Source organism: Schistocerca piceifrons, chromosome 3 (assembly GCF_021461385.2).
Source record: "Schistocerca piceifrons isolate TAMUIC-IGC-003096 chromosome 3, iqSchPice1.1, whole genome shotgun sequence".
Taxonomy (NCBI): domain Eukaryota; kingdom Metazoa; phylum Arthropoda; class Insecta; order Orthoptera; family Acrididae; genus Schistocerca; species Schistocerca piceifrons.
In genome coordinates this window covers 350,221,937-350,240,220 of record NC_060140.1, presented here as the reverse complement: position 1 = coordinate 350,240,220, position 18,284 = coordinate 350,221,937, and the positions used below count along the sequence as shown (strand labels likewise).

At 43.5% G+C, this 18,284-nt stretch overlaps 1 protein-coding gene across 1 annotated transcript in view; it reads left to right on the top strand.

The window, feature by feature from the left end:
• The first annotated feature begins 4,981 nt into the window (after window positions 1-4,981).
• The window catches only part of LOC124788654 (solute carrier family 22 member 1-like), a 100,472-nt gene continuing 87,169 nt past the window's right edge, over window positions 4,982-18,284 (top strand). Inside the window, exons 1-2 of the mRNA XM_047255930.1 lie at window positions 4,982-5,134; window positions 10,582-10,841. Coding sequence (XP_047111886.1) covers window positions 4,982-5,134; window positions 10,582-10,841 — 413 coding nt within the window. The remainder of the gene's footprint in view (window positions 5,135-10,581; window positions 10,842-18,284) is intronic.

Below are 18,284 nucleotides of genomic sequence, written 5' to 3'. Positions count from 1 at the left end.
AGAACTACTTAAACCTAACCTAAGGCATCACACACATCCATGCCCGAGGCAGGATTCCAACCTGCGACCGTATCTATCACTCGGTTCCAGACTGAAGTGCCTAGACAGCTCGGCCACAGCGGCAGGCTGCGACAGTTCGTAGTGCGATGAGCAACAGGAAGACTGTCTTGACAACCTTTGACAACACTGACATTCTTGGGCGCTTCAACCCTTCTCTAAGGACTCTGCGGGGCTGCATCCCCATTAAACGTGATCGCACGCCTTTGGACCGCAATGGAACTGCAATTTTTGCTCTTTTATACAGGCTGGAATCACTGCAAACCATTCAACACCGTTAGCCGAAATTTGAACGTGATCCAAAGTAGCAACGGGTGCTTAGGCTTTCTCATCCCGCCTACTTCGCGTCCTCCTGCGGCGTGATCAGGGGGGGGGGGGGGGGTAGGGCGCGAAATTGACAGAAGCGTGAACAAAACGGGGCAAAGAGTCCTTCTAAGAACCCACCCTTCCTCCCCCAACTCGGGAAAACCCTCAGTGTCACTTATCCGCCTTTGCTGAGCACCTTAAAAACATAACTGTACAAACAGAACCTATGATGAGAGCCCCAGGGCCTACAGGCAAGTTATGCTACGGCTGGTTCGCCGCTACGTTGCTGCTTTTGCTCCTGATATTAGGCTATCCGGAATCAGAGGATGTCGAACGAGTTGCCGATCTGCTAGCGCCTAGCACATCGTCACTGATCCAGTCTATACAGCAACATTTTTAATGTCAATATCACGCTCCCCTCCCTCCCTCCCATCTCCCTCCTCCCTCCCCAACCCCCTCTACCCCCCGTAATCACGCAACAGGAAGACACAAAGCTGGAGCTCTGAAAAAGTATAGGCACCCTTTGCTGCTTCAGGCCACGTTCAAATTTCGTCAAATGGTTTTCAACCGTCACTAGTGGTTCCATCCTGTACATGAGAGCATAAATCGACGTAGCGCTGCGATCGAATTGGATGCAATCACATTCGATGGAAACGCAGTCCCACGGTGTCCTTAGAGAAGGGTTAGACGTCAGAGGGTGTTAGCAGCGTCAAAGGTTATGAAGAACATCATCCAACTGCTCATGTCACTGTGAAGTATCGGTTTCGACCTTGAAATGTTGGGAATCAATGGCTCAGGAAAAGAGGTGGTGGTTTCATGGTCGCCATTTATGCCACCCTCTGAGGCCTTTTCGCGCCGATTCAGAGAGGCAGAGTGTCTGGAATGTTTTCCTCTGCCACTCATAAGGAAACAGCGTGATTTCAACGCTGGCCGCGGCTGTTTCGACCTCCATCGCAGAACCGTCGAAAGAAAAAATGGTTCAAATGGCTCTCAGCACTTCCAAGGTCATCAGTCCCCGCCGGCCGAGGTGGCCGTGCGGTTCTGACGCTGCAGTCCGGAACCGCGGGACTGCTACGGTCGCGGGTTCGAATCCTGCCTCAGGTATGGATGTGTGTGATGTCCGTAGGTTAGTTAGGTTTAAGTAGTTCTAAGCTCTGGGGGACTGATGACCTAAGATGTGAAGTCCCATAGTGCTCAGAGCCATTTGAACCATTTGAGCCATCATCAGTCCCCTATAACTTATAACTACTTAAACCTAACTAACGCAAGGACATCACACACATCCATGACCGAGGCAGGATTCCAATCTGCGACCGTAGCGGTCGCGCGGTTCCAGACTGTAGCGCCTAGAACCGCTCGGCCACACCGGCCGTCCGTCGAAAGAAGGATGAGATGTGTCTAAGAGGGCTGTGACAACCTTCCGATCGTATGATACGTCACCGCTGGCACTGGGCAGAATTGTGGTTAACTTTGGTGCCAATGCGACATCATTAAGCCACTCCAGGCCTCACATGAACTGAGTTGTGACGTTTCCTTCGCGAGTGTCGGCACCTTGCTATTTGAAGCTTTGTGGAGCCCGAGGGTGACGGCGCAGGGCGCCACGCTTTTGCACCATTACAGAGGAAGGTAGCACGGGCCTCGCACTGGGTGGGAATTACGGAGTTTCGAAAAAGTGATACTTCGCTTTGCCACGTATTTCTGACACGTGTGTTTACTACAGCACTAAACTTGCGAGTGTTTGTTACGTGTGAGATAGCTGAACGCTTTCCCAATGCTCGTCAGCGTTTTTAACTAGCGTTATCGGTTTCACATTTCTCCGAAATTCATACAGGTGCAATTACAGTAGAAGTGTCAGATAAGTGACGCAAAAACTCGGAACCCTTGTGGGAAGCACTACTTTTTCTAACTGTTAGTTTGCAAACGGCCTCACCACCAAACGCCAGAGCGTGTAACTGTCTTGACGGCCGTGGTTATAGGAATTTCTCCTGCAGACATGTCCAGTGGCGCTTCTAACCTCGAACTACTTGTCGCGAAGGTACTGTTCAGCTGTTTGCGATCCCTTCTTCCTGAGGCTTTAGTTTTGGTTTTGTGTATCAGTTTGAGTAATACGGTTCATGATTAGCAGAGAACTATTCACCACGTTAGATACCCTTAATCCAAATACCTTCCTAAGATCAATTAGTTTACTTGTGCCAGTAAATCTTAAATATACAGTCTGTTAAGTAAGATCGTGGTCAGTTTAATCAGTAGAAAAATGTATTTGACAACAAAATAAAACATATAAATACATCGTGTATGTACAAAAGAAGAATGCTATTACAATTAATAATACGTCCTTCCATCCACAGTGTCGATAATTACTTGCCATCTCCGAAGCATGCTTGATACCGAGTTTTCCTCGTATTACCTTGAAAGAGACCCCCAAATGCGACGAATTTGAGTTGATAGCTTTTTCAAAGTGAAAATCTTTTCTCCTTGCAGTTCTTTTCATGTAAGACCACACATTTTCAATAGGTTAGCGTCAGGTGACTATGGGGGCCAACCCAGTACCTGCAAATCTTTCTCCATTTTCTAGTCGCTCCAAAGCCTTCTACGGTGCTTTGGATCGTTATCCTCGTACAGTATCCAGTCTTCATTTTTGTCGATGAACTAACGTTTGGCAGTAGGCATCAAACATCACTGATAAATTTGTAACATCGTTTGTGCATTTAAATTGTCGACAAACACGTGCAAATTTCAGTTACGAATTCAAAAGAAACTAATGCTTTGTGGATACTGCATGAAGGACAAAGGTTCCCTGTAGTTGGCTGTGAAAGAACTATGGCGCTATCTCTTACCATCTGCTTGTAACGCTGACCACGCGCTTACTTAACAGACTGTATAATGTGCTGCCGACATAAAAACAATAGTTTGCATTTTTCTTGTTGTAATCAGGACGAATTACAGTACTATCCCTATGAACTGAGATTAAGATCATTAATTCGTTCTGAGTAATATTTACCTCGCTCTGATCACTCACATTCAATAGCTACCAAACTTCCTTTCATCACACTAGTAAATGGAAAACGGCCTTTAATACGTGTTGATAACTTTCGCAGTGGATAACTAGAATACTGAAACAAGCATGTAGAGGAAGGTGACGCTTGAGATCTAGGCTTGGGATTTGATAAGAGGACATTCTTTACATTGACCTTGTTATCTTATTCTTGGTAAAGACATGCAGTTCTCATAGAGGGGTTGAGAATGGCTTATGAAATGGAACAGGGATAAGAATTACGTTATAAAATCAAGGAAATGGGGTCTGTAATTTTAAAAATGACGAAATAATTTTAAATGAATTACACTCACATCATGAAGATTATGACGACAAGAAATGCACATGATACGTGGTTCATTATATCGCAAGAAAAATGGAATATTAAACATTTGGAAATTTGCGGTAAGATCCTGTGGGACCAGCCGGCCGCGGAGGCCGTGCGGTTCTAGCGCTGCAGTCCGGAACCGCGGGGCTGCTACGGTCGCAGGTTCGAATCCTGCCTCGGGCATGGATGTGTGTGATGTCCTTAGGTTAGTTAGATTTAAGTAGTTCTAAGTTCTAGGGGACTGATGACCTAAGATGTTAAGTCCCATAGTGCTCAGAGCCATTTGAACCATTTGAACCTGTAGGACCAAACTGCTGAGGCCGTCGGTCCCTAAGCTTACAGACTGCTTAATTTAACTTAAACTAACTTACGCTAAGGACAACACACACACCCATGGCCGAGGGAGGACTCGAACCTCCGTCGGCGGGAGCCGCGCGAACCGTGATAAAGCGCCCAAGACCACGCGGATACCCCGCGTGGCATTACACGTTTACAATTGGGTCTAGCCTCGTGTAAGAATCGGTATTAGGATGCAGATGTAAGACGAAATCACTTACGTAACTTGCTCATTCTGAGTCCAACACACGGAGAGGAAAAAAGCTTCATTTCTGCAACCCGCTACTGCAAACATGTTCATAAACCAAGCAAAGAACCGAGGGCGAGTATCATATGTGGATGCGTAGGTACTAGATTATTTTACTTGGAACTTTTAAAAATCATTGGCCCTACAATTTCTTTGTGATCACAGGAACGACTTACTGAACAAACGAATACATCTTATATCACAGGGATTCCCTACTTTCTTTCTTCACGAATACTACTGGTCATGACTTCGTGGAACAACGGCTCCCAGTATGCTTCTGCTCCATAGATTGGTGTTTTTTCTCAGCAGTCTCGCGGAAGAGCCGTGTCTCGTCGACGGTGACCAGATGCTCAAAGAACTCCGCTGAATCTGCGTGGTACCGTTGCAGCAACTGTTGACATATCTCCACACGCTCCTGGTTCTGCGTAGTGGTGAGGGAATTGGGCACCCAGTCTGTACACATCTTCTTAATTTTCAAATCCTCATGGATGATGGTGTGGAGGGTTCCCGTGATAGACCTGTTGTCTTTTCTCGTTCACCAAATCTGATTCGCCTATGCCACATTATATAGTCAGTAACACTCTGGACATTGCGTTCAGTGGCTGGACGGCCAGCACTTTTGTCTTTTTCAGCACAGAGCCTGCCGGCTCAGAACTCTGATAGCCAGTGAAACATGGGTCTGCGACCTGATGCTATTTCTCCACAAATGGCTACTAGCCTCTTGTGGATATCTGATGCAGGCATTCCTTACCTCCAGAAAAAAAACGACTGTCCACTGCTGCTCATGCTTGGCTGCTTCCAGGTTGTCTTGACGATGTACGCCAGCGTAAGCGGAAAGCAGGAACAAGTGCTGCTGCAATGCGCGACTTGTGGGAAGCGACAACACCACCTGGTTACGGCAGAAACTATTATAGTCTATCTTCACGCATACATCGATACACAGTTCAAACTGCTACTTTGCAGGAGTTATTGGGGGAGCGCCGATCAGAGCTGAACAAAATAAATATGGAATGAGATTTTCACTCTGCAGCGGAGTGTGCGCTGATATGAAACTTCCTGAAACTTCCTGGTAGATTAAAACTGTGTGCCGGATCGAGACTCGAACTCGGGACCTTTGCCTTTCGCGGGCAAGTGCTCTACCAACTTTTTTTTCTTTTTTTTTAACAAATACTCCAATTATACTGGTTTCTCCTACCAGTAAACAAAGATTAGTCTCCTTCGTCTTGATGGGGAAGAAGCAATCTTTTGGAACCAATAAAAAAACTTGTCTCAAGCCAAAATCAAATTTCTTTTTCCTTTAAGAACAAATTATGAGGTATAAATAACGAAAAGGTGTTTTTTTATAAATATAAAGTCGTCGTGCGACTTGCAGTTAAAGACCAGTTCTTACAGGAGCGTCTGAAGTGTCTCCGCCTAAAGCAGGCCAGCTCGTCCAAACGTGATTTCTCATTGCGTAGGCGTGGGTTCTGGGTAGCAGATCTATTCAGTTCGGATCGGTTAATACAGTTTTCAGCTTCTCAGGGCTTGGACGTTCCAGCTACGAGGTGGGTCATCGAAGGTGCTCCGTAAGAAATTGGAAAAATATTGCTTATAGCGTGGGTTGCGTATCAGGACGGAGTGTCGTTGGTTGATACCCTAGCGTAGACTTGTCGCCAGAAGTAAAACGATAGCGGATCGTGCGGCCACAGATCCAACTCACAGAGTGAGTTTTGGCGGAGGGGTAGAAAGTCTTATCGGGGTACAAAAGCATGTGGACGTCGATCTGAGCTGGTGTCTGTCGAGAAAGAAACGCCAAAATTCGCCGCGTAAGTGTCCAGACGTCGAACGCTGTGCCACAGTGGTACCGGTGGACATCTGTGTCATCCACTCAACAGTGGATGCAGCGGGATGAATCGGCGAGATGGATGCAGTGCAGACGGTCTCGGTTAACTTGTTTGCCATTCACGGTGATGTACCACGCTGATTGAACATCTGATTCGAGAAAACGCGCATGGATCGCCTTCCATATTTGTCGCCACACGTACTGTGGATACTTACGTTCGATAGGGTTGGACAGGTGGCACTGTTGTTACAATTCGGAGACTGTTTTCGTGAGGTACAAATGTGTAAGTGGTAAGGACCGGTAGACATAACTGGACTCCAGGAAAAATCGTTGGATGTAATAAAATGGGGTTGGAATGGTCGATACCAGTACTGGGGCGGACAAGGAGGCCGGCGCAAAGTTATGAAGCAGGAAGCTAGTAAGGCTCTGCGGACAACGATGCCAAAGTTTGAGTTGGGAGCTGACGTAAAGTGCCTTGACACAAGTGGGCACGTGGATGAGTCCCACCCCGCCACGATCTCGTGGCAGTGCAAGGGATTCATACTGAACCTTGAATAACATCCCCGAGCTGACGAAGGAGCCGAAAACCATTAACAGTCGTTGGGCCAGGAGATTTGGGACTGGTAGTACTTGAGCCACGTGTGGTATACGGGAAGCATGATGCATGTTCACGTATTGTGCGCGTTGGATAACGTCGAGCTCTCGTAGCCGGTGATCTGCGAGATTTTCTCTGATTGTCTGTAGCAAGCGTCTACCATTGATCGTCGCTGAGCGGCGCAGATCTGCTGCGAAATCAAGTCCAAGACATCGTATGTTATCGGCGACACTAAGGGGGGGCAACGCATCTCTCCGGCAAGCCCTCACCAATGAGCAGGACCTTGGATTTTGACACGTTGAGGCAGCTCCCCGACGCAGCTGTTAGATAGGTTACTGTTGCTACAATGGCAGGTTATCATGACTTAAGTGAGTTTGAACGTGGTCTTACACTCGGGGCACGAGCGATAGGACACAGCACCCCGAGGTAGCTGTGAAATGGGGATATTCTCGTATGACCATTGCACGAGTGTACTGTGAATATCAGGAATCCGGTAAAACATCAAATCTCCGACATCGCTGAGGCCGTAAATAGGTTCTGTAAGAACGGGACCAACGACGACTGAAGCTAATCGTTCAAATTGATAGAAGAATGTAAAATTAGAGAGATTCGAGCGCGCAAGGAGGCTTTCCGGCAGTCGTTCTTCCCGCGAACCATACGCGACTGGAACAGAAAAGGGAGGTAATGACAGTGGCACGTAAAGTGCCCTCCGCCACACACCGTTGGGTGGCTTGCGTAGTATAAATGTAGATGTAGATGTAGATTCCGCAAATTGCTGCATATTTCAATGCTGGGCCATCAACAAGCGTCAGCGTGCGTGCCATTTAATGTTATCGGCTTAGGGAGCCGAAGGTCCATTCTTGTACCCTTGAAGACTGTACGACACAATGGTTTACGCTTCGCCTTGGCTCATCAACACCGACACTGGATCGTTGATGAGCGAAACATGTTGCCTGGTCGGACGAGTCTCGTTTAAAATTGTATCGAGCGGGTGGACGTGTAAGGGTATGGAGACAACCTCATGAATCGATGGACCCTGCATGTCAGCAGGAGACTGTTGAAGCTGGTGGAGGCTCTGTAATGGTGTGAGGCGCGTGTAAGTGGACTGATATGGGACCCTTGATACGTCTAGATACGACTTGACAGTTTACATGTATCCATTCATGTCCATTGTGCATTCCAACGGACTCCACCAGCCATCCCTCTTCAATTTACACACAGTGTGCATCAGGACAATGCGACACCTAGCACGTCCAGAAATGTTACAGAGTGTCTCCATGAACACTCTTCTGAGTTTAAACACTTCCATTGGCCACCAAACTCCGCAGACATGAACATGATTGGGCATATCTTGGATGCTTTGCAACGTCCTGTTCAGAAGTGCTCTTAATCCCCACGTACTCTTACGGGTTCATGGACAGTCCTGTAGGACTCATGGTGTCAGTTCCCTCCAGCATTACTTCAGACATTAGTTGTGTCCATGCCACGTAGTGTTGCGGCACTTCTGGTTGCTCGCTGGGGTCCGACATGATAGTAGGCAGCAGTATCTGTTTCTTTGGCTCTTCAGTGTATTTTGAGCAAAGTGTTGTCATGTCAGGTGACCACTAAGTGAATTAAATAAGAACGGAATACATCTAAAAATGACATAGGATGAAATTTAAAAACAGTAAGCTACCTACTCACCATACGTAAATATCAAAACAACAACATCAGATCGTTGATTCTAAGTCTTAATTAATTTACGCCTAAAATTTCGCACTATAGACACAACCGTCAACGTCGCCTGCAACTGGATTTGCATGGGCGTCAACGAGTTGCCTTTCTGCAGGCGCCTCTGTCTACTTAACTGTTTGTTTCTGTACACGATCATGTTCAAAATTATCAATAATGGTGGGCGGGTGACAGCGAACATTTTGCCGATCTTTATGGACCCATTTCCGAGTCTGTTAACTTATCTTTACACTCGATGTTGTTCGAGTACTTGCACAGAAAGTCCATTCCCAGGATAACACCAGTCCACATTCAACCAGAATGATACTTCCTATTTGCATATGCAATTCTGAGAATCAATTCCTAACAAGTTAGGAGGTGTTAACGGACAAATTCTGCACTTGTGAACAATTTATTACACATTTATTGTCAGCCACATCTGTTTCTTAACCGATTTACTATAGGCTCCTGTTGTTACGTTTTTACGTACAGTAGAAGTAGGCAGCTCAAATAAACATTTATTTATAACTGCATCTACAGATTCCACTGCCACTGCCAAAAACTGGCTGTCATTGTCCAGCAATGGACTCCTGTTTCTATATTAGCTGTTGGCTGTACCATTTGTGCTGATTGCCTCTTAAAGTCCATTTCCTCTAATAATTTCCTTCGATTTCTCCACAACAATGTTTTTTCACAATAACTTCTTCACATGGTGGCTCTATATCAATGGTAGTCAAACCTTTTTGCTCAAGAGCTAATATTGACTTGAAATAGAGTTGTGTATGTGTACGTGCATGCGTGTGTGTGTGTATGTTTTACTAATGACGAAGATGAGCTATGTAACGGGGCCGTTAGCTCACTGTAGCTAGTCTACGGGGTCCTTAACAGACTGATGCAAGTAGTTTACCAGTTAATAGTAAGATCGGTACATATGCAGCCTCGAGTGCTGTAGTGTATATTTTCAGACGATGTTCAGTGCATCTTAACGACTGTATTGATATTTATTCTGTGCCTCAATTGTTATATTGTTGAAAAAGATATTTTCTATCTGTCTGCGATATATTTTTGTGATTTTTTACTTATCTACAAGTGGGGACAATCAGTTTAACAGATTTTGACGACGACTTAAGAAAATCTAACTATATCCAACATTGTTGTACTTGATAATAGATTAATCCTGAAATCATGATAGTAATATAAAATAAATTGGTTTGCACACTCAAACAAATAAAATATCATTCGAACATTAGTACATGACTGTGGCCCAAAAATATGACAGTATCCACTGACATAATTTCAGAGGTTGGTCAGGGCTATTTTCTGAGTATTTTCATATAATGATCCCAGGACTTCATTGACTTGTCACAGGGTAATTATATAATTATGTTTTATTGGGGTTTGTTACCCAATTACCTCTATTCTATGAAAAGAGTTACACAGCAGTAAAAAATACTGCAACATCAATCACCAAATCGTACAACACAAAGCGCAGAATAATTCAGCAACCCTCAGAAGAAACACACACACAGAGATGTGGATGTTCTTGTTGCGGGAACACCTCAGCACTGCGTCGTTGCTCCGCTCTTCCACTGCATTCGTTGAACCCATGCACGGGGCACATATCGGCCAACTCTTCATTAGTAGGAATCTACGCGCACTGCTGTGTAACATTGTTAACGTACAGCTAACACTGCCGGAAAAACTACCTCGAGACAGAACCGAATAGTACTGATTGCAAGACTGATGACAAACAGTAAATAGGGCGTTATTGTTCCCATCTAAAAGTATCTTGAGCGAGAAGAAAAAAATTGTTTCCGAACAGCACGCACGGCAGGTGCCATCGACATTTACCCCGTTATGGAGACATTTTCAGTGCCAAACGGCTGCAAAGATAACTAGGATAAGGAATCGAACGAAATGCAGTTACATTATAAAATCCATCGGACATCATGGGTCCCGTACACAAAAATACTCATAAAATATCCCTGAACAGCCTCTGAAGTTTGGTCGGTAGTGTTCCTGCTCCGCTTGTAGATTACCTGTTGCTTGTAATCCTGTTTATGTCATCTGTAGTTCTTGGAAGCAGCTATTCTGCCGTGGGACTTTCCACATACAGCGTGTAATGTAGCGTGCTGCTCATTTACAGGCTGCGGACGGAACAGCATGGAGCTACGAGAAACCTAAGGTTGCGCCCGCGTTTGAGGATGTACTGGACTCCATTGGGTCCAGAGGGAAGTTCCAGACAAGGATCACCGTCATCTTTATTTGCTTTGCACAATGCTTGAACATGCTAAGTATCTCTGTGTTATATCTCGCAGTCCATACGCCCAATCACTGGTGCCATGTACCTGGCATAGAACATACAAATCTCACATTGGAGGAGTGGAAGAATATTACAATCCCAAGGTAAGTGCAGTCGCAACAAATTACTTTGTTTCTCTCCAACGTACATGACCTTCTGTGCTATCTCTACCAAACATAAACTGGGTATCTATATCAAATGTTGCTGGAATTTGTAAACAATAGATATGTTAATGATTAACACGGTGAATCCTTTTTAACGTTAAGTTTCCTTTTTTTACGTTAAGCAGATAGCCGCTTCAAGAAATGAAAGCACAGAAGAAATTTGTTTGCATCGTCCTCTGTGAATCCCAAGTCGTTGTCCAGTGTATCTTTTCAAGACGACCAAACAATTACAGACACTTCACGATACGTCACAAATGGAAAGAGTGTGAATCACAGCAAGCCCCTAGTGGTCCAATTAACAGGCAACTCAGCATCTCTGATGAAGGAAACAAGCTGAGCTTCATTTTTATTAGTGAATTAAATAAACGTTTCTCTTCGGTTCAGCAACAGTAGTTAAATACCAAGAACGTCATAAGGCTCACAGACTCAAAGAATATGCTAACATGCATTTCAAACCCCATTTTTGTTGTTCTAGTAGCTGTATCCGACCACGTTTTACTGTGGCACAGTCTGCTTAAATGGAAAAGAAAGAAAAGAGAAAGCACACGTTTCTAATATATATATATATATATATATATATATATATATATATATATATATATATATATATATATATATATATATGGGAATATGACATACGTCCCTAATATCCTTCTCTCCCCTGTCTCTCCAGTTTCCTGTCCTCCTCTCTGTACCCATCTTCTCCCCCCCCCCCTTGTCTTTCCTGCCTCCTCTCTCTCCCTCTCTCTCAGTCCATCACCTCCTTCCCCCTTCCTCTCTCCATCTCCTCCTGCCCCCTCGCCCCCCTCTCTCTGTCCATCTCCTTCTTTTCATTTTCTGTGTCCATTCCCTCCTCTCACTCCTCTGACTTTGAGCCTTGTTCATTGTTATTGTAAATTCAAATTCTGTTGTAGTATTCTAATCATAAACCAATAAGCCATAAATACAACTTTCCTGTTTGCTTACAACGTTTCACTATCGTATATAGATATAAACAAAGGTAACTAGTCTATATGAGCCGGTCGGAGTGGCCGAGCGGTTCTAGGTGCTACAGTCTGGAACCGCGCGACCGCTACGGTCGCAGGTTCGAATACTGCCTCGGGCATGGATGAGTGTGATGTCCTTAGGTTAGTTAGGTTTAAGTAGTTCTAAGTTATAGGGGACTGATGACCTCAGAAGTTAAGTCCTATAGTGCTCAGAGCCATTTGAACCATTTAGTCTATATGAGCCTAAACATCTATCACAGTAACGTGTAAAAATGTAGAGTAAACTGGAAAAGTACATTTTGAGAGTTTTTGTAACAATGTTGTCCTTAGGCATCTAAAAACACGCCCATGCAGGAATTCAACGTTGCTTCAAAATTTCAAAGCAGTCGGTCGAGAAGTTTCGTAGATTAACTATTTTGAGAAAGCCAATATTTATATTCATATGGCGTTTCCACATTTATTACAAATGTATTACATATATATATATATATATATATATATATATATATATATATGAGATAGCGTTCTAGTAGGTATATAAAAACGTGAGTATTTGAATGCAATATTGTGTCAAAGTTTCAGAGCAATCCGTGAAGCACTTTCGAAGATTTACGGTTTTGAAGAATCGAACATCAACGTTAGTAGTTATATGGAAATTGTAAATGATCGTAAACGCAAATCTCCGAAAGTTTGTTACCGAATGTTTTGAAATTTTGGCACAAAGTTGCATTGGAAAACGTGTGTGATTTATACACATATTTTTAATATATGTAATACAAAATTTTTCATAAGTTTAACAATAACGTTGTCACAAAATCGCTCAAAAAGCTACAAGTATTTCTATACATTAAATATCACATTTTACAGAACAACTTACGTGAAAGCACGCCTGCCTTAAATTCAAAGTTATGTCAAACTTTCGTAGCAATCGGTAAAAACGTTTCAGAGACACGATTTTGAACAAAAGAACATTTATGTTTTTGTTTATATGGATTGATTATTTGTCTATGGTGGGGCTGGATTTCAGTCTTTTTTCAGTTTTCAGCTGTAATTAAAATCAAATAAGTCAGCGGATTACATGAACAAAGACTGAGTTACGTTTAAGAGCATTATAAGAAAATAAATTACACAATGAAGGTTTTCGGGATCGGCTATCTTGCCTGCTCTGATGGTGACCAGATCACCTTCGAACAAAACATGAGGAACTGAAAAGTTTCGTGGACCACGATCATACAACCCGAAACATTCGCCAGCCGAAAAATTACCCTCTAGGAGAATTTATGTAAACTTTCATTGCTCATATCGATAAAAATTCAAAGGGTCGCTTTGCCTATGTACAATGTTCATTTCAGACAGACTTTCCTGATATATCCGCTGGTACAACAACATTTTGAGCCCATTTAGGTGGGGACTTCATTGAAAATCGTACTTACTAGGAAAATACTTCACACTGAAATCAGTGGCGACTCTTAAGCACGTAAGCAGACATTCACAGTTATCCTGCAAATGGTACGTTTAGGACTTTTACTTGCAAGTTTTTACTTCCTCTGCCGTACAATTTCAGTTTATGCTATTACTTATGGCACACCCTCTGTACAATATGTAGTTGATGTTCCCCTTGTCAAACCATATTGGAAATTTAATAGGATTTTGTATGAAAAAAACATTCTGTAGCCTTCTTAATATACTCTAAGACTAAGACGAAAAAACGGGATTTGAATTTCAGATTTGGATAATTTATACAAGAGAAAGAGCTTCAGAAATTGAGCTAGTGAATAACACGTTGGTCCACTTCTGGCCGTTATGTAAGCAGTTCTTCGGCTTGACATTCATTGATAGAAATGTTGGCTGTGCTACTGAGGGATACTGTGCCAATTCTGCCCAACTGGCGCGTTAGATCCCTAAAATCCCGAGCTGGTAGAGGTATGTCTCAATGTTCTCAGTTGGGCAAAGATCAGGCAACCTTGCTGGCCAAGGCAGGGTTTGGCAAGCACGAACACAAACAGCAGAAACTCTCGCTGTGTGCAGACTGGCATTATCTTGCTGAAATATAAGCCCAAGCTAGACTGTGATGAAGGGCATCAAAGTGTGCTGTAAAATATAGTCGACATATCACTGTGCCGTAACGTTACCGCCATTGACACCCAAAAACGTGAAAAGAAATGACACTACAGACCTTCACTCATGGCTGTTGAGCCATGTGGGGAGTCGGCAGTGAGAGTGGTATCCGACCATTGTCTGGGGTGCTTACAGACACGTTTTCGACCTGGAATCTCACTGAGCGGAGTAGAGTAGAACTGTTTTCATTGATGAGTCCTGAAGTGCCTGGGCCAGCAGGACAGAGCGAATTAGGTTGTGGAAAGGCGCCAAAATGAGTTCCTGTCACTTGCAAGCAATATACAAACTTTATTTATCAACACACAATATTACAACAAGAATGCAAAACGCTGAAATCTTTGATCGACCTCCTTTGATTAGCTTGAGATCGGCTGAAGGCCACATTCAAAATCCGACACAAGGTCTAAGCAAAATTGAAATACAAGGTTCTTCTGGAGATTTCACCCACGAATATTTTCTAAATCTTCAATCTAATCGGCTGAACGCAATAGCAATTCAATTTTAACGGAATTATGCTGGAGGTCACATATTAAGCAACAAGAGGAGAATCAACCGAAAGGCAGAAGGCCTTATCTTAAAACATTTCATGCAAATTGGGCCGAAGGCCCGATACAAAGCATAACAATATTTGCCTTAAGGGCAAGAGAAGAACATTAATTTGAGAGATATTAAAACTTGGCTGAAGGCCGCTCACCAACAAATAATTTAACGGCTTCAGCCCTAAAAAAGAGTTTCAATTTAAAGGGCAGAAGGCAGTATCTTAAAACATTTCATATAAAATAAAGAATAATAATCTCATGCCTTAAGGGAAAGACAAGGACATTAATTTAAGAGAGATTAATACTCGGCTGAAGGCCACACATCAACGCAATAACTAAAACCCAAACAGGGAAATTAATACATAACACACAAGGGACGCCGGCCGTTGTGGCCAAGCGGTTAAAGGCGCTTCAGTCTGGAACCGCGCGACCGCTACGGTCGCAGGTTCGAATCCTGCCTCGGGCATGGATGTGTGTGATGTCCGTAGGTTAGTTAGGTTTAAGTAGTTCTAAGTTCTAGGGGACTGATGACCTCAGATGTTAAGTCCCGTAGTGCTCAGAGCCATTTGAACCATTTTAGCCACAAAAGGAACGGCGCTCAGAAGTTTCCAAGGGTCGGCCTGGGATTATAACACTAACGCCCGTTTAGGTACGACAGGCAGCCTGACCAACGACTTCTTAATCTGGAGGCAACCCAACCGACAGACAGCCGACTGACCAATCAACCAAATCAGATCCGCTCCACGCAACCAGGAAAATGACCACAAATTTCAATACAACGACACACAGACTATTGGCGCTCACAACGACCAACAACACCTCAGCTGTCGGACTACACACCGCGCTGGACAGCAACAACACGACGAGGAAAGTACACTGCCTAAAATTACGTCAGCGACCAGGGCAGGTAACCGGAACGTCAATGGCCACAAGGTAGAAGATACCGCTGGTGAACTTCAATAACAGGGAATAAATTAAGTTAAATTCCACAGGAAGACGGCAGAAATCTTATCCGACTTAAGGGGGGGGGGGGGTAGGACCTTAAACTGGCCGACTTGAAGCAGCATTTTAATTTCCAATACCTATACTTTTACAAATAAATTCATAAAACTTTGTCAGCATAACCAGGGAGGATTCAGGATTCACACTCATAGAAGTGGAAGTTCAAAAACATAACAAAATAAAGTTTTTGTACTTGTGAAAATTCATAATTTTTTCACTTACTATTGGCTGCATTTCTTGCTATAGGTTCACTTTTCTTCATAACTATAACAGATTCTTCGATGAATTTTGCAGAGCATGGAAACTATACTTACAGCTGCATGAAACTCTAGAATTTTCTGAATCTATTAAAAACTGTCGTAAAAATTGAGATAATTAATTATAAAATTTGAGTTTTATCTAAACATGAAGTTTAAAATGTAACGGTTCATTCATTTTTTCATAAATTAAATAAATTATAGAGTTTCTTACACCTGTAAGTATGGTTTGTGTGCTGTGCGAAATTCATCGAAGAATCTCTCTTACTTACGAGGAAAAGTGTACCTGTAGCAAGAAATGCAGCCAATAGTAAGTGAAAAAAATGATGAAATTTTACATGTACATAAAATTTATTTTGTTATGCTTTTTAACTTCCAATGCTATGAGTGTGAATCCTGAATCCTTCCTGGTCATGCTGACAAAATTTTATGAATTTATTTATAAAAGTATAGGCAGCGGAAATTAAAACGTCCTTTGGTGCCTCTCCTGCTCCAAGTCGACCTGTTTGACGTCCTACCCTCCTTATATACACACACGTTATTGCTCGCGGGAGTGTCCCAAAACCGACAACCAGGATCAAGTAAAGAAATGTAAATAGTTGACGCTCGATAGTAAGTTAAGTGAGGACTCAACTGTCATGTCCAAGATCGGTGGGCGACGAACTTCGTAGCACTCACAAGCAGAACCTCACACTGTAACCGCACGTGCACGCCGCCAGCGGCTCCAGCCCGACTCCTCGCACCGGGCCTTTCTTGCTGCTCCACGCCAACCGACCGACCTTACTGCTGGTCCGCCCGCAACTGCTGCTCCGTCGCGTCTGCACTGCTGGTCAGTCTCCAACTGACCTCCCGACACACGACAACCCGGAAATACTATCGGTCGCTCCAGAGATGCTGCAACAGTGCGCTTATCGATACGCGCTGCTGCTGCCACTCACGGGCAAGTAAGGCAGGAAGTTAGTGACGCCAGTAAATGGAATAAGAAAACGAGGAGGCACTACCGTAGTGGAAGATGACAAACAATAAATAGCATGAACACGAGCCGTGCACGGTTCATGTCTTGCTGCGAATTGAATGCCGATGATCGTCGAAGACCTGTGAGGAGACGCTCTGAACAGCGGTTGGGTACCAGTCTGACTGTCGCCCGCCATACTGCACGACAGCCAGGAGTGATGGAGTGGCATTTCCTTTCAAGGCAGGACCCTTTTGACTGTCATTGGCCGCACCGTTAGCGCACAGTGGCCCGTCGACGATATTCTGTGCCCCATTTTGTTGCCCTTCATGACAAGCCATCCTGGACTTACATTTCAGCCAGATAACGCCTTCCCACACACAGAAAGAGCTTATACAGCTTGTCTTCGTGGTTGCTGAACACAGCAAGGTCGCCGGATCTCTCAACAATTGGAGCATTACGAGCAGGGGCCTCGAACCAGCCGGGATTTTGACGATATATCTCAAGGAGGACATCCAGCAACGCTGAAAATCAATGCCATGTCAAATAACTCTTTGAATAAGTCCCAGAGTTGAACCAACGCGTTATTGACTTTTTCTCTTGAATAAGTCATCGAATTATTCTGAATTTACATTCACTTATTTGTCTGTGCATGTACTTCCATCTACCGATTTGCGTGCCATTCGGGTAATTCTTTGTGGTGCACATTTGTTTTCATAGATTTTATTTTGGGAAGATTTTGTATCCCGACGTAAATAAGATGAAACCTTGATAAATCTCACGACTATCGCTACATGATATCCTTAAAGTACAACCATCATTTCACAAAGTCATAACATGGAAACTATGAGAGTTAGAGCACCTTGGTTTGCTGTAAAACGTTTAGCACCTAAGGCCTTTTTTTATTTCAGAATTACAGTGTGTGTTCCACACGTCGCTCGTACAATATCGAGGCGATATTCGAGTTCTGCCCATGCAGGTATCAACATTGATGCAACAACAGTTCTGATTGATTCACTGATTCGTGTACAAAGGGTAGCAATGTCATTGACTATCGTCGATAGTTCCGCGATTCGGTTCTCACAGATTTGGATTGTGCATGCCATACACTCCAAGTTAAATCTGCAACAAAAGATAAAGAAAGAAAACTTTGGGAGTTGCTGAATGTCTTACAACAAATTACGTTAATTTAATAGTTATCAAGTAAGGAGTTTTGATATGATAGACGTTATGGACACTCCTTGTTTCCTTTTTTAAATATTGGTATCGGAAGGGTTTATTGCAGTCTTCTGCTAATAATCTGAAGTCCAAGAAGTGTTAATTAATCATATGATTCCTTAAGTAAGAAATTCCATAAAATTTTTTGGTTCAAAGTTAACAGAGTCTAGAGAGGATATAAAATGTAGACTGGCAATGGCAAGGAAAGCGTTTCTGAAGAAGAGAAATTTGTTAACATCGAGTATAGATTTAAGTGTCGGGAAGTCGTTTCTGAAAGTATTTGTATGGAGTGTAGCCATCTATGAAAGTGA